The sequence below is a fragment of the Mastomys coucha genome, unplaced genomic scaffold (assembly GCF_008632895.1).
Source record: "Mastomys coucha isolate ucsf_1 unplaced genomic scaffold, UCSF_Mcou_1 pScaffold15, whole genome shotgun sequence".
Lineage (NCBI taxonomy): Eukaryota > Metazoa > Chordata > Mammalia > Rodentia > Muridae > Mastomys > Mastomys coucha.
The window spans coordinates 23,256,216-23,271,739 of NW_022196897.1; the positions used below are offsets into that span (position 1 = coordinate 23,256,216).

At 46.5% G+C, this 15,524-nt stretch overlaps 1 protein-coding gene across 1 annotated transcript in view; it reads right to left on the reverse strand.

Annotated features, from left to right (window-relative positions):
* Positions 1–1,670: 1,670 nt before the first annotated feature.
* Stom (stomatin) overlaps positions 1,671–15,524 on the reverse strand; it is a 23,349-nt gene continuing 9,495 nt past the window's right edge. The window contains exons 2-7 of the mRNA XM_031369986.1: positions 14,136–14,239; positions 13,007–13,079; positions 11,496–11,578; positions 9,218–9,421; positions 8,001–8,135; positions 1,671–3,562 (exon numbers count right to left, since the gene is read on the reverse strand). Coding sequence (XP_031225846.1) covers positions 3,368–3,562; positions 8,001–8,135; positions 9,218–9,421; positions 11,496–11,578; positions 13,007–13,079; positions 14,136–14,239 — 794 coding nt within the window. The 3' untranslated portion in view covers positions 1,671–3,367. The remainder of the gene's footprint in view (positions 3,563–8,000; positions 8,136–9,217; positions 9,422–11,495; positions 11,579–13,006; positions 13,080–14,135; positions 14,240–15,524) is intronic.

Below are 15,524 nucleotides of genomic sequence, written 5' to 3' on the forward strand. Positions count from 1 at the left end.
TCCCTGTAACAATGTGGGTGCTGGGACAGAGCCTGTGGTCCTCTGCAAGAGAAGTTCTCCTCACCTCTGATTCACCTCTCTAGTCCCTTACCCCAGAATCTTTTTAAAAATTGTTCTGTATATGTGGGTGTGGTGTCAAACTGGGGAGATCAGAGATCAACCCGGAGGTCTTAGTTCTTCTCTCTTTCCACCATGTGTGAATTGGGACTTGAACTCAAGTTGTCAGGGTGGAAGCTGGTGCCTTTACTCATGGAGCCTTCTTGCTGGCCCTTCCCCAGAATCTTTTGGGGAAGATCCACAATTTTTCTTATGCGTGCAAAATTTCTTGACTCCTAAAACCTGTTTTAACAATGGCTTTCAGCTTTCTCTCACCTTCAGGCTACAGAGCAGATCCAAAAAAATTGCATGCATCTTTTCAGTATCTCCTTTAGGCAAATCCTAGCATTACCTGAGCCTGGACCTGCTCTCTACCTGATGCCGTGGGCAACACTATAAGAGACAGACAGCCCTGGGCTTATCCAACAAGTCCCCGCCAGCTGGTCTACACACACCAGGCAGGCCTGTGAATGCAAGTGAAAAATGGCAAACTCCAGCACTTGGTGCTGGAGACGTTGTGGTTTCCTTAGCGAAATCTGTAGTTGGCACAAAGCTGTTTTAAGTGAGTGGGTATTTGTACAGTTAGAGTATAGGGGTAAAGTTGTCCAGCAGTTCTGATGTCTTGAAAATGGTAGCCAGATCAGAGTGCTCCCTCCTTAAGTATACAAGTTCCCCAATGTGTGCAATTTTCAAATGCTCTACAGCTTTCAACACATTCTTTCAAGGACAGCAGATGGAAACCAGCTAAGATCACTCTCCAGGCTAGACGGGTGCAGAGACTGGACAGTGCAGAGGGAGAAACCCTCAGAAGCATGATTTTTGAACTGAGATCTTCAGAATTCTATGAGACTCTTTTGTGATCTTACAAACAGAATTCAAACTCCATTCATGTGGTAAGAAAAATCTGATGCTGAGAAGCATAGCTGAGTGGAGAGCCCAAGTTAACTATTTTTATTTATTTTTTAATATTTTATGTGCATTGGTGTTTTGCCTTCATGTATGTCTGTGTGAGGGTGTTGGGTCCCCTGGGACTAGAGTTACAAATAGTTGTGAACCACCATGTGGGTGTTGGGAATTGAACCTGAGTCCTCTGAAAGAGCAGTCAGCACTCTTAACTACAGAACCATCTCTCCAGCCCCCAGAGCTGATGTTAAAGGCTGCCTTTCATAGCTGATTAACAACCTCTCTGTCCTCACTGAATAACTTAAGTGCTATAGAGGTGACTTCCAAGCAACAGACACATTAAATCTTCAACAGTGGATCATTTCCTTGGAACGAAAGGTTTGCTGCCAAAAAGGAAATCTGAAAAGCACTTGTGGGTAGCCAGGCCTGGGGAAGACGGGCACTGTGGGAACTCCCAAGAAACAATGAACTTGAAAGCACAATCAAGTCTTTTGAGCCCTTTTCTTTGTTCTATCCCGGCCAGTGTTGTAAACACGTGGGTTACAGACTGGACCAACTCTTCTCTCTCCTGAATTGGTAAAACCTAACTACCTAAAACTGAAGTTAAAATTTAAGGTCCCCTTCAAGTATGAATGCAAAGTCCAATGAACATCTTCAGAACAGCCTCCATGCAGGCAGAAACAAGACTCACCAAGTCCTGTCACAGGGCGTGAACTTTATTTAAACGGCTGAAGGAGAGGATGCCTGGAAACCCGCACACCAGCACCCGGTCCTATAGGCTTGCTTTCTCCACCCCTCCCTGTGACTGAGTTTTAGCCTACTGGATTACTAATTCACAAGGCACAGAAGCAAAGGCCAGTTGGTGTCTGGACAGGAAATTTAGAAAACCAGGGGCATTGTTTCCTACCTCTGAGGTGTTTTCACCAGGATACAGGGTTTCCTGGTCCTCAGTGTAGGGTGAGTTACTTCTCTAAACAGATAAAAAAAACAAAACAAAACAAAAACAAAAAAAACCCATCATTTTAAATTAAAAATGTAAATTCAACTTGAGTCTGGGTAGAAGTGCTCTATACACCTCTAGAAAACCCAGCTGGGCTCAGGGGGTGAACCACTTCCTCTATTGGTATCAATGTTTTATATGAGAAAAAAACTTCCTGTGCACGGAGAACTCAGTATGGGTGTCTGCACATGATCAATCACAAGCTCCGTGTGTTAGAAATCCTTTGTGCTACTTAGGTAAGATTAGTAATTAAAATACATCACAGAATATAGTAAGAAATAGTATGCAGAGAGCAAAGTATAATGGTTTTCTTAAAAAAATTTTTAAAGGTACTTCAATACTTAAGCTAATCAAATGGACATAAAAATTGGTAGAACTCCAAGTTATTTTTAAAAATTAAGATGATTTAAAAATCTGATCCATGAAAATAGGCACAAGTGAGAAAGGAGCACTCCTGTGACAGGAATCAGCTGCTTTAAAGGCCACACACAGAGGGGTCATCAATTTGTGGAGGGGAGGCCCGGGAAGGTTTTTTAAAACTGCACCTACTATTTTCAAAAGGATGATGACAGGAGTGACCTGTCTCAGAAGGGCCAGCATGAACTTTTTGTTGGTTCTGAGAGGATCAAGCAGGAGGAGGGAGAGGATCATTCCAAAACAAGGTTTGGCCTTAGAGTGGGTGGATGGGCTTTGGGGAATGTCTTTCCTTAAGATTCCCTGAAGGGTGAAGCAGTGGTGGCAGCGCATGCCTTTAATCCCAGCACTTGGGAGGCAGAGGCAAGGGTATCTCTGAGTTCAAGGCCACTCAGAGAAACCCTGTCTCCATAAACAAAACAAAACAATCCAAAAGGTCCCCTGAAGGGAAGGCACAGGAGGCCAGAGAAGTGGGTGACACAATTCTTCAGTGTCATAGAGCATTTACCTGGGCTCAGGTGGCATGTCTAGGCTGTGTCTCTTGCTCTGACTTGCCTGCTCGCTCATGATTCAGAACGAGTTAAAGGAAGTCAGAAGATGGCCTCAATCTACTTCACAATAAAGACACAAACTTAAAGAGTATTGTGCATAAGCCCCACTATCTCTTTCTCTCGCTATTTACAAGCCAACATGTCTCTGTTTTGGTGCTGAGGATTAAGCCCAGGCATGCTAAGCAAGTGCTCTGCTACTGAGCTACACTCCTGGCTCCGAGTGAGCTCCTCATCGGCTTTTATGATTCCTATCCATTCTAAGACCCCTCTATTGTACATACAGGAAAGGAGAGGGAGGGGGATACTCAAGCTTTCGGCTAATCTCCCGGTGAGTTAATGGCTAACTTTGTTCCCACTTTATCCTGGGAAGGATCCAGCACAGCTCTCCATAGATCTGGACAGCTCAGTGATTAGAACCCATGATGCCTTGCAACATGTCGATGGGCAAAGGGAAGACAATGGTGGAGTTTTTCTCTGCAGCAATAGTGGTCAGGGTTTGAAGGTACCGGAGCTGAAGGGCGGCAGGAGACTCGGTGATAACCATGGACGCTTCTTTCAGAGCTCTGGACGCATTCATTTCCCCTTCAGCTGCAATCACCTGCGCAGGGGAAGAAGAGGTCAGCTGGCAAATAGCATGGTGCCACATAGCAGTCCTCAAGTAAGACAGCATATGGGACTGCCAAGAATCCATCAATCCCTAGACACTCAGATCCCAGACATTCTTTTTTCCTGAAACTGAATTGTGTAAGGATGTGTCTGTCTCAAGGTGTTTTCTTTTACAGCTGCCTAGTATTCCAGGCAGGGGTAAAACTCTCTGAACAGGGTTCCAGACAAAGGAGCAGCCCATAGCACTGCAAAGGGGCGAGCGACTGACTTAAATGTGTGGACAGAAGTCAGGTGAATTTCCAGTCCTTTGAAATCAGAGAAAGGAGACTTTATTGAAATGAAAACTTAGAGATTGTGTTTAATGAAGATGACGTGTGAGTTTTAGCACACTGAGTTGTGTGCATGCTAGGAGACACATGGCAGCAAACAAAGGCTCCATCTTACCTATTATTTAAAGTTTCTTAGTTCTATCAGAATAAAAACTAATAAAGTTAGTATTGCATGGTTTCTCTTTCTAGTAAAGAGTACTGAGCATCGATGGGCATGTGAGTGACTGCCGCCAGCACTGCATTCAGAGGAGCATGTCTAGTAAACATGACTTAGGAGAAAGTCTGGAATACTCAGAGAATCCCCTTCATACTGACAGAACGCTTTCATTCTAGCACATCTTAAATGTATGACTGTAGGCTGATAAATTAATTCCGAATAAGTTGCCTTGGTCATGGTGTTTCAGCACAGCAACAGAAAGACAGCTAATCTACACTCTTTAGATGGGACAGCATGTCATGGTATCATCATGAGGCAGACGCCACACAAAGCAGGGAAATCAAATTCTGACTGAGTAAGTGGAAACGTATAGAGGAATAGTAAAGGGAGAAGTCCAGACTTGATACAGATGTGTATGTGTGTATGTGTATGTGTACATAATATGGTTTTTGTTTTTCTTTTTGGTTTTTGAGACAGGGTCTCACTATGTAGACTAGTCTAGTTTCAGACTCACGGAGATCCCACCTGCCTCTATCTGATGAGAGTGATGAGTAAGGAAGGGGAGGGGACAGGATCTGAGTCCTAAGTCCAAATTCTGGTTCCATGTGTAGTGTCATTAAATAGGATAGAGGATACCAGGCATTATACTGAACCAGGTAGGCAATAGTGTTCTGAGACAAACACTGGTGAATGCATGAATACACTCCCTGTGTGTAGCAGGCTCAGACTCTCTTCCTTGTCAGCTCTTACATCCAATTGGGCATACTGTCATCTGGGCATGGATCACAGACACTTCATTTCCCTCTTCCAACCAATAAACAATTGTCAACCAGGAAGCCAGACCCACTCTGATGGGCACACATTTAGTTCATCAAAAAGCTACTCTGAGTAAACTACCAAAGAGGTAACGAGATGCCACAGACTTTTTTTTTTTTTTTTGGTAGATGGAGCCCAAGGACACTTGGATGTGAAGAACATCCTCAAGCAAAGCAAGCTCCTTGTGGCTGGGTAGGTCTCCGGCTAAATGTGCAGCAATTCCATGTCAACACACACGTCGTTCCCGCAGACCACCATTAATTTTCTCACCTGTTTCACTACTGGAGCTTAAACCCACAAGTTCATCTACACACTTTAAAGTGGGAGTTGGTAATGTGGCTAAAGAGCCTGTCCTCGTCTGTGCCTTCCTGTGTGGATACTTTTGAGTGGCTTTCTCGGCTCCAGTATGTTTGCGAGCAGTTCTGTGCTCATTTTTCTGCATACTATTATGTCCTATGAATAACTATGCCCTTATCCATTCAACTCAGGATGAGGACTAGAACATTTCCAGGGTGGGGGAAGTGCTGCTGGGGCATATTGCTGGTAAATGTGAGTGTGAATCTGTGAGGTACATACTGTGGATGGAGCTACTGGCCACAGGTTCTGCCAACATCTAGACTGTCTTCCAAAGTGGTGGAACCAATGGGCATCCCCACAGGGCTCCAGTTCACATTGTGCTGTCAAGCCATCCTGATGGGTATCTAGTGTGGCGTTAGCCTGGGACTTGAATTTTGAGTTTCCCTCTGGCTAATTAAGTTGAGAGCTTTTATTCTGAAGTCCATGTGGATGGGTCACCTCACTATTCTCTTTCTCTCTTCTGTAAACTTGCTTACTGAAGAGGCTGCCAAATTCTATTTCCCATGAGAACTTGAATGTGAGCTCACAGCTATTTCAGAGTTACTTATTTTGCTAGTTTATTTTTTCTGAAGCAGGTCATACTTTGTGAACCCTACCCTTGGGGACAGTCAGCCATGGGCCAGGCTCATGTCAGAGCTGTCACGCTAACCTTACAGCCTCACCCAAGGACAGCATTCTAACCGGCCCCTTTAGCTTGCTCCTTGTCATGAAGAAAGCAACTGTTGATAACATTGTGGAAAGTCCATGGTGGGAGGCCCTGGAGGAATTGGGAAGGGAAGCGGGGAGCACAGCGATCTCATCTCTCATCAGCCGTGGGGCCTTGAAGAAATCACTCAGCTCTTTCAGGCTTCAGTTCTCACTGACCAGGATGGCAAACAAGTTTCATTTTTAGGGCTAACTCCTATCAGTTGAGGGTTGTTATCTGGAACACTGCAAAGGGATCTGGATGCCAAGTATAAGCTCAGTGAAAAACAGCTCTGTAGTTAATTACTGACTTGGGAATAAAAGGCAAAGATTCTTGGCTCCTTTAATTCTGACACTCTGTGTGAGACATTAGTATTCCATATGGTCTAACAATGGGCTTCTAGTTAGTGTCAGATAATAAGGTAAAGGTGATTCCTACTTTTCAAATAACTGGGTGGTAACAGAGAACATTTAATAACACTGTGCATATATTTTAGTTCCTGAAAGGGAGGGATTTGCAAGAAAACACTTAAGATTTCTGCAATGTCACCATGAGTGTACTTGAAAGACATGAAAATTCTGGCTGATAGAAACTCCTGGAGGCAGCCTGTCAACAGGGTACCCCTCTACTTAGTACCTGCTGTCTAAGAAGTTATAATAGTCAGTCTGTGGCTTAACCAGGGATCCAGTGAGGTGGACGGGGTCCTGTGGTCAGCCAGCCCTAACCACCACAACTTTCTAATGACGACAGACTGGCTTGCCCCTGTGTTTAGGAGCTCTGTCAAAGGCACAGCACAGCCTTCTATGAAAATCGCTCTAGCTTTTCACAAGGTGTGGCTGTGTGGCCATGACCGGATGTGGCCTTGTCCTTGCTATACCAGAGAATCCCTCTTCTAACAGGAAGCCTCTGTCCTCGCTGCTGCTCCCCAAGGGATACTGCGAACTCGAGAGTGAGAAGCTCCGCCATGAGCTGACGAGGCTGCCCACCCCTCCAGTCCTTGGGTTTGCTGCAGCCCTGACGAGGCTGCCCACCCCTCCAGTCCTTGGGTTTGCTGCAGCCCTGAGGAGGCTGCCCACCCCTCAAGTCCTTGGGTTTGCTGCAGCCTGATGAGGCTGCCTATCCCTCCAGTCCTTGGGTTTGCTGAGATGCCTTCATATTTTGACATGCCATCTTACAGGAAACATTTTTTTGAGATTTGCTTAATAAATATTTCCTCAGCACTACCAGAAGGGCCATTCACTCAGGCAGGCTTAAGACAAAGGCGGAGATGAGAAGAAAGAGGAAACATGGAGAGAGAAGAAAGATTTAGGAATGAACTGGAGGAGGAAGGATACGCAGCAGAAAGGAAAAGGGTCCTGGGGGAAAGAGGAGGAAAAAGGCCAGAGTAATAGAGTAATGGACGGAGCAAACTGACGCAGTGTCACGTGCTCTGAAAGTCAACCTGCCTTTACTAATGAGCTGGGAAAATCAAGCCTGCCACTCACAGGCTTGAGACAACGATACAGCTCTAATAGACCAATGTTCCCATGAGACCCAAGTGGACAGGACAGTGTGCACAGTGCGTTTCCACCTGTGCTAATAATGCAACAACCTAGTCAATTAAAGTGCAAGTACAGGACCAGGGAGGTGGCTCCCGGATAGGGTGTTTTCTGTACCATCTTGAGGACCAGACTTTGCATTCCCAGCCTTCATGCAAAAGCAAAGAGTGGTAGCACACCATCTATAACCTCAGTGTGGAGGAGGGAGGCAGGAGGCTCCTGGGGCCTTGCTGACCAGACAGTCTCACCAGATGGTTCAGAATGGCCTTGTCTCAAAAATGTACATTCATACAAAACACACACACACACACACACACACACACACGCACACGCACACGCACACGCACATGCACGCACGCACACCCGCACCCACTCACACTCACCTGTTTAAAATGGTGACCTCTGAGGAAACAGAATTTGAGGTGATGGCCAGGGCTTTTCTAAACATTCATGGCTATTTTACTCTTTCCGAGAGAGAGTGTGTGGAATTTAAGAAAACCAAACTAAAACAAAATATCAACAGAACCTAAACAAACAGAAAACATTACCTTGGCTCTAGCCTCCCGGGCGGCTTCTGCCTCTGCAGCCATGGCTCTCTGGAGTTGTACTGGTAGCTTCACATCCTTAATCTCCACACGCTCGACCTTTATTCCCCAGTCATCCGTGGCATCATCCAGCGTACTCTGCAAAGAGAAGGGACGGCAAGTGAAGCACTGTCGCCTGCTCAGATGCCAAGAGTGGGCCCATTCACCAGAATGGGGTGTGGATGAGGTGGGTAAGGATTGGTGAATGGCAAAGAATCATCGTCAGAGGAATGCCGAAGCAAGGGCTAGAGAGCAAGAGAGGAAACAGATCTGATTCTGTGGCTAATGCGCTAATGGAGGTTGTCAAACTAGTAAGGGACCATAAAGGAATTATTTGTACTCTCCACTGCAGCTGTCCCACATGTCCTGCCCTGGTCAGGAGCAGCATGGAGTAACACACAATTGAGAAGCTGAGGCTGTGGTCCAGTGAGCCATTATTACACATGTAGTGGTCAGCCTTGGGCTAAGCTCAGAGCAGTCTGCCTACCTGAGTTAACAGGATGCATGTTAGCTTGTCTCACGTTCCTCCTTTACAAGGGCAGGAATGAATGGTACTCTTTCTCAGGAGGCTGAGACGGCACTACACACGCATTATGTATTTTTTAGCAGGGGGATGGTAGTAATGCTCAGGTAGAAATGCAAGGCCTATCTCGGCTGCAGAGCAAGCAACAGGGCATTCTGTGGTGTAGGATGATCACCTATTCAAAACTAAATACACTTCAGAATTTAACCATGATGAGACCTCTATGAATAGGAGCTTTTGCATTTATAGTATGATAACTTCATTGAACAAGCTATTAACATCTACATCACGGGCAAGACTGGAAAGCAAGAGACACGGGACTCATGGGATTTGTCTGTAGGCCAGAGCTTTAGCAATGCTTATACTGTTTTGAAGAGTAACCCCCAAGCCATTATGATCTATGAGGAGAATAATATGGGTTCTAGGGGGTGAAGGGACACCAGAAGGAATTTAAAAACAGTATGTACCTGAGTGCCATGAACTCATGGGTGTTCATGAAAATATTTCTGTAAAGTCTGGAAAACCTGAGAAGGAAAAAAGGTGACTATCCTCATCTGGGTGAAGGGTCATGGCCTCAGCTTCAGTTCTCTGGTTCTGGCTAACCATCAGTGGGCACTCCTCACCTGCATGCTGTGTGTCAGCTCCTCTCATGCCTCACCTGCATGTGGTGTGCAATCTCTTCTCTATCAGAGAGGATTTGAGACAGGTTCTTGGTGCCCAGCGCATTCCTGAGGGTAGTTTGTGCCAAAAGACGGGTTGCTGAATCTGCATTGGTGATATTCGCCACAGCCAGGGTTGCGTTCTGAACACGGTAATAGACCACACCATCCACGCTGATTGTCACGGAGTCCTTAGTGAGGACCTACAGGAGGAGGAAGGCAATCTCACACCTGCTGGAGCTTCATCACTGCCATTCCATGAACCCTTAAGCAATAGCTAATCTTCTTTAGTAAGACATCAGGAGGTTATTCATACCCCTTTAGAGATTTAATAAGGCTCTCCTGTTTAAGTCCACAGATTCGTTCAACCCCTCAACAAAATCTGAGATGCCACTCAAAAGCTGTCCTTGTTCTGGCTCATTTCTTCCCACCATTCTTTTCCATGGACTCCCTGACTCTTGCTCTCAGGAAGGCCACACCGTGCACATCCACCGTGCCTCTGTGCCGTGATACACTGAGGGGGATGCACGGATGGATGCCTCTGCTTCTTCCTAACACAGTGAGTTTCTTAGGGACAGCTCTTCTGCATCTCTAGCACTGGCAGTGTGGCTGACACATGGTGGAGAGTCATGAGGTGAGAGACAGAACTGTAAGGAGGCCCTAGGACATGAGTAACAAACGGTGCAGGGATGGAGCCCTGAGCCTGGGCTGTAGTGAGCTGTAAGCCATGTGACTTGCTAACCCTTCATCTGTAAGAAGAGCCTGGCAGCAATGCCTCCTAACCATAGCTCTGCCATTCATGAGAGGAGGAATCCTATAGGAAGTCTTTTGAAAGCATCCCTAGCCGTGTCAATGAGAAGTGGACAGTAACAGCTAAGCCTCTCTGAGGCCTAGTTCTGCCAGGCACCAAAGCATCGCTTTCCTTTGTTTCTCAATTTAAAACACCTCTGACTCAAGAGAACCGGCATTTGTTAACAAATGTACAGGTTGTTACTGTCTTGTGAGACAACCTCTCATAATGTGGTGAGGGAAATAAACACTACTCACAGATTCCTGCCACTGTGGCTGCCACAGCTGCCACCGCTCAACTCTGTGGCTTCTCGGAGCACTGGTTATTGTGAGCTGAGTGTTTAACTTATCTCTTCAAGAAAATCCCAGGGGCTGGGAAAGAGCTGCTTGCCAAGTTCCAATCACTCCAGGTTGGCAGTTTGCAGAGAAAGAGAGCAGCGGAAGGCAAAAGCTCACAGCCACATGCCAGATGCCCACAGTGTTTACACAAGAAAATGCCACAATTCCCAGCCCCTCAAAGGGGCTCCAGAGAGCCCATCTTCCTGAACAAGAGGAAAGCATGCAGAGGATCCGGCTTCTTGTAAGGTGTGGGTGGGAATTACTTCTGCTTCACCGAGTTCATGTGAACTGAAAAGTCTGACCTTACCGAGTGCTTACCTAGTTCCAGTAAGGGAGTGCCCAATCTGGCTTCTGGATTTTATGACTTATGATAACAGAAAGCCGGGCTCCTCCAACACCATGCTGAGTTTCTGGACTGTGCCAGGGAACACTGCTCTCTTCCACAGCCTCAGTAGCCTGTCAGCTTCCTGTCTGTGATGGTTGTTATGCCTCCTAACGTACAGGCACCAAATGCCCATAGCAGGGTGGGTGTCCAGTGCCGTCAGCCCTGAGCTGGGGAAAGCACCAGACAGGGCATCCCAAGAGCTGCGATCTGAGGATTTGTCTCAGTGTGACGGCATCCTTCTAGGAACTGGCTATAAAGCCAACTAGAAGCTGTTTGTGAAGAAGTCCTAAAAGGCTCGACTGATCACAGAGGTTCCTAAAATGCCAAATGAGCACTTTCTAATTCTTTTGCTTCTGGCCAATTTATCATGAATAAAAATGAAAGCCCTTAGAAAGGATGTTAAACTAGATTTTCCTTTTCTGTCTGAAACCCATGCAAGAGAGTTGTGGTCAGAATGATGATTACAACAGTAATGGTAAATCCATGTCTTCGGGCATCATGCCATGCCTCTAACAACCGTGATGAGCTCTCACACAGTGCTTCACTTCCAAGTGCTGTGTACACTAAGCACTCTGCATACTCAATCTCCCACTCACTCCTTGCCACACCCATGGCCTCACCATTACAACCTGTGTTTTACAGTTGAGGACACACACAGAGAACTTAGAGACATGCTCTAGACACAGAGCTGGGCAAAGAGAAGGCAGTCAGGGCGGCAAGCTCTGGCCTCCCAGTGTCAGGCAGCCATAGTGAGAACTGCTCACCTCCTGTGGAGGAATATCGAAGGAGATGGTCCTCATGTCCACCTTGATGAAGCTGTCAGTGCATGGTAGGATAAAAAACAAACCTGCAACACACAGGACCGGAGAGAGTGATTACGCTTAGCTCAACCTTGATCAGTTCTATGGAATACCTGAGACGGCTTTCATAACAAAGCTCGCTTGCCCTTCACCTCTAAGAACTTACTAGAGTTTCTCCCTAAGACCCATTGTCCTGAGCCCTGAGCCTCACAGTCTCTCAGGACTCACCTTGCCTCTAGCCACTCTCCCTGTCCTGTCCTGGGGTCCTGCATTTCTTATTGGACACAGTTCCTACAGCCCCTCCACTCATTGTAGTCTCTCTCCTACACTGCTCTGCAGAGGTCTTTGTTTCTGTCAGGAATGCCTCTCTGTGGCTGGCACTTCTCCATGCCTCAGAACACTGGCAGGCCAGCCACAGCTGTGCATACAGGTATTTCCAGTACTTTGGAAGGCTGAGGCGGGAGGATCGCTGAGGTTTGAGGCCAGGTTAGGGTACACACTGAGATTCAGGTTAGCCTGTGAGATGCTGCCTCAAGAAGAAAATAAACAACAATGATGGGGGACGGGTGAGAAGCAGAGGGCCTGAGATAGCTCAGTAGTTAAGTGCTTCCTGCTCTTCTAAATGATCCATGTTCAGTTCCCAGCACCCAAACAGACAGCTCCCAACTCCCTCTAGCTCCAAGGACTCTGACTCTCCTCTGGATTCTGAAGGCACCTGCACTTGTGTGCATATATCCACACCCACACATAGACACATAACTTTAAAATAATGGTAAAGCTTTGTCTCAGCTTCTGCTTCAGGTCAGTTGCTCTCCTCTGGGTTTCCTGTGCTTCTCTGTCAGGGTTCTGTGGCTACTGGTTCTTAACACTAAATGCAGGGCATAGCTATCTGTTTCTTTGTTGGTGTCTGATTGTTGGACAGGAAGGTCTTTGATAAGGGGACTGTGTTCTGCTCTCCCTCACATTCCCAGAGCCTCATTGGGCATGGTGGCACAGCATTTGACTGACTGCAGTCCTTCCCTTGGTTAGGATCCTCCTGCTCAGCCTCCCAAGGCTATGGCCATTGTTGGCCAAGGCCGCTAATAACCTAATCGCTCTAAATAGATAATAGTGGGGAGGGTGGGCAGCCCCCAGGCTGGCCAGAGCCACTGCTCTTGTTACACAGCTTCTGCTCCAAGCAGAGGGCCCCACTGGGGAGCTCACATCAGTCTGTGAGACAGCTCAGGCTCATAGACTAGAGAAAAGGCTCGGACATAAAGAACTCAGATGCTCTTCCAGAGGATGAGAGTTCAATTCCTAGCACCTACATTAGGTGGCTCCTAATTATGTAACTCCAGCTACAGGGGGATCCCATACCTCTGGCCTCACCAGTACTCATGTGCACACACCCACACATGGACACACACATAGACAAATAGGTTTTAAAAGTACAAAACTGCAATGCTTTGGTTTCCAGACTGCAGTCTAGTACTGACCAGGTCCTTTGGCGCCTCCTTGCAAAATGCGACCCAGTCTAAAGATGATGACTCTTTCATACTCCTTTACGATCTGGAATAAAAGACGTGAATGAAAATTCATCACAATGAATACAATTGACACGCATAGCTTCCTAAGCGTGTCTGTGCTCTGACCAGGCTTGGTGCCTCCTGTTGCTTGCTCTATGTCCTGACAGTATCCATAAACAGTGTGTCTGGTGTTTATAGTTTCCAAGCACAAGGCTTATTTCTTATACACACACACACATATCTTTACTTATTATATAATAAGGTGATAGACACCCTGGGAGTGGACACATGCCTCTAATCCCAGGGCTCTACAGGCAGAAGCAGGAGGATGGTGCGTCTGGGCCAATCTGAATTACAAAGTGAGTTCAAGACCAGCCTGCTCTATCTAGGAGTCCCTGACGCAAAACACAGAACGAATATACTGGTTTCATAACACTGGAGATCAGAGCACAGAGAAACCCATCTCCAAACCCATCCCTTGGCTGTTAGCATCCGCTGGCTAGTCACGTTTTGTTTGCTCAGAAAAGCTCATAGTGCTTCCCTTAGTTACATGACTCCATTAGTTACAATTCATCATGAAATGCAGGCAGCACATGCCTTAGCAATATGCAAACGGCAGTTATTTGGCTAAGTATTGGTAACTGTGGGAAAGACCACTGTGCTGGGGAGCACTTGGTCTGTGCCAGGCTCTGCAGTGAGTGTGTGGACACGGGCTGTTCCCTCAGTCCCGCCATCATCCTGAGGAGGGACTGCCATTTTCTGCAATTTTACAAGTGAGGGAACACAGCAAAGGTGGTGCTGTGAGGGAGCCTACCGCCCAGCCCCGCCCTCTGACATCCTCACCGTGTCCTCACAGGATCATCTCATTGCCAGACACAGAACTGTTGCCTGGCAATCCTCACCTCACTTGTGGGGAAGGACTGAGCAGTCAGGGGCTGGGTTTTAAGATTCTGCTATAACTCATCAGCAGAATCCATCCAAAAGAGAGATGAAACAAAAATCATAGGCCAGTTTGGTATCTGTCTCCCTGCCCAAGGATCACATGGCTTGTGGAGGTGGGAGCTGACTCTGCTTCTAAGGAGAAAGAAATGCTCTTTACCTTTATGCAAATCCATATTGATATTGGGAAGGTTATAACTACGAAAAAGAACGAGGCAGCCACCAAAATCCATCCACAAGGTCCGAGTTCTGCCTTGGGATTATCTGTCAGAAACAAAATCACACAGCCTGTTAGGGGCATGTCATCACTTCATCCCAGCCGCTCACTGGACGCCCTGTGCTTGGTGGTCTTCTGGCTTTACCTGAGTTTCCTTGTCTCGGTCTCACAGCCTGAAACACCTGTACCTGGTCTTACTTCACGTCACTGGCTACGTGACTCAGCAAATGCTTCTCAGACACAGCTTACTTAGTTTGCCTCAGGATGGGAGATAACAAAAATGGAGACAACTCATCTTCTAACAAGATCAAGTATAGTGAGGAACCGGGAACAGTCGTGACACCAGGACGTAAACAGGGAGGAAGGAGGGAGAGTGACGGGGATGGAGGTGAGTGTCAGTGTGGTGGGGAATTGACAGCTCTTGTCAGCTTCCTAACAGAAATGGAAATGCCAACAAAAAGACAGAGACAGAGAAAATGGGTATTCTAGCTTGAGGACACAGTGTGACTGTAGATGATAACCATGATCCAGGCACATAATCCCATTACACTGTCTTTATACAAATTACTGTGTACATGGTTGTCCTGGGCTTATGAACCATCACCCATTTCCTGATTAGTGACCGGGCTGTTTCTGGCTTCTTGCAGTAGCAAGAACAATGCAGTGATGGATATCACAGTCCTTGGGCTTCCTCCCTCTTCTGCATATAAACAGTGCTTTTGTTTATAAAAAGGAGAGGAACGTTACTTGAAACCCAGAGACAGTAAATGTTTCAACACATTCTTCCAATCTCTTTCCTGGTTTATACTATATTTTAAAATTCAAATAAATAAAATTAGGAGCATATTTTCCTCTTCTAGCTACTGTTCTTTATTAGCCTCTGTAGTCATGAACTTGGGCTTTTCCTGTTTTTGACCTAAAAAATAAAAATAAATAAATAAAAATTGTTACACTATCAAAGTTTAAAAAGTCAAACTCTGGACCAGCGAAATGGCTCAGCAGGTAAAAGTGCTTGCTGCCAAAATGGAGAAACTTGAGTTTGACCCCTGGAACCCACACGGTAGAAGAAAAGAACCGATTCGTGCAGCTTGTCCTCTGAGCTCCACATGTGTGCTGTCATGTTGGCACTATGTGTGCTATGGCATGTCTACCCATGTGTAGAATCAAGCAATTCTAGAAGTTAACACAAAAAGGTGCAGTGTCTGCTCTGCTCACTTCTCCCCCTGTATCTGCTTCCTCAAAAAGAAACGGACCTTTAGGCTGCACTGGCCGTGCTGCCTACGCTGGCCATGCTGGCTGTGCTGGCTGGCTGGCTGCACTGGCTGGCACTTA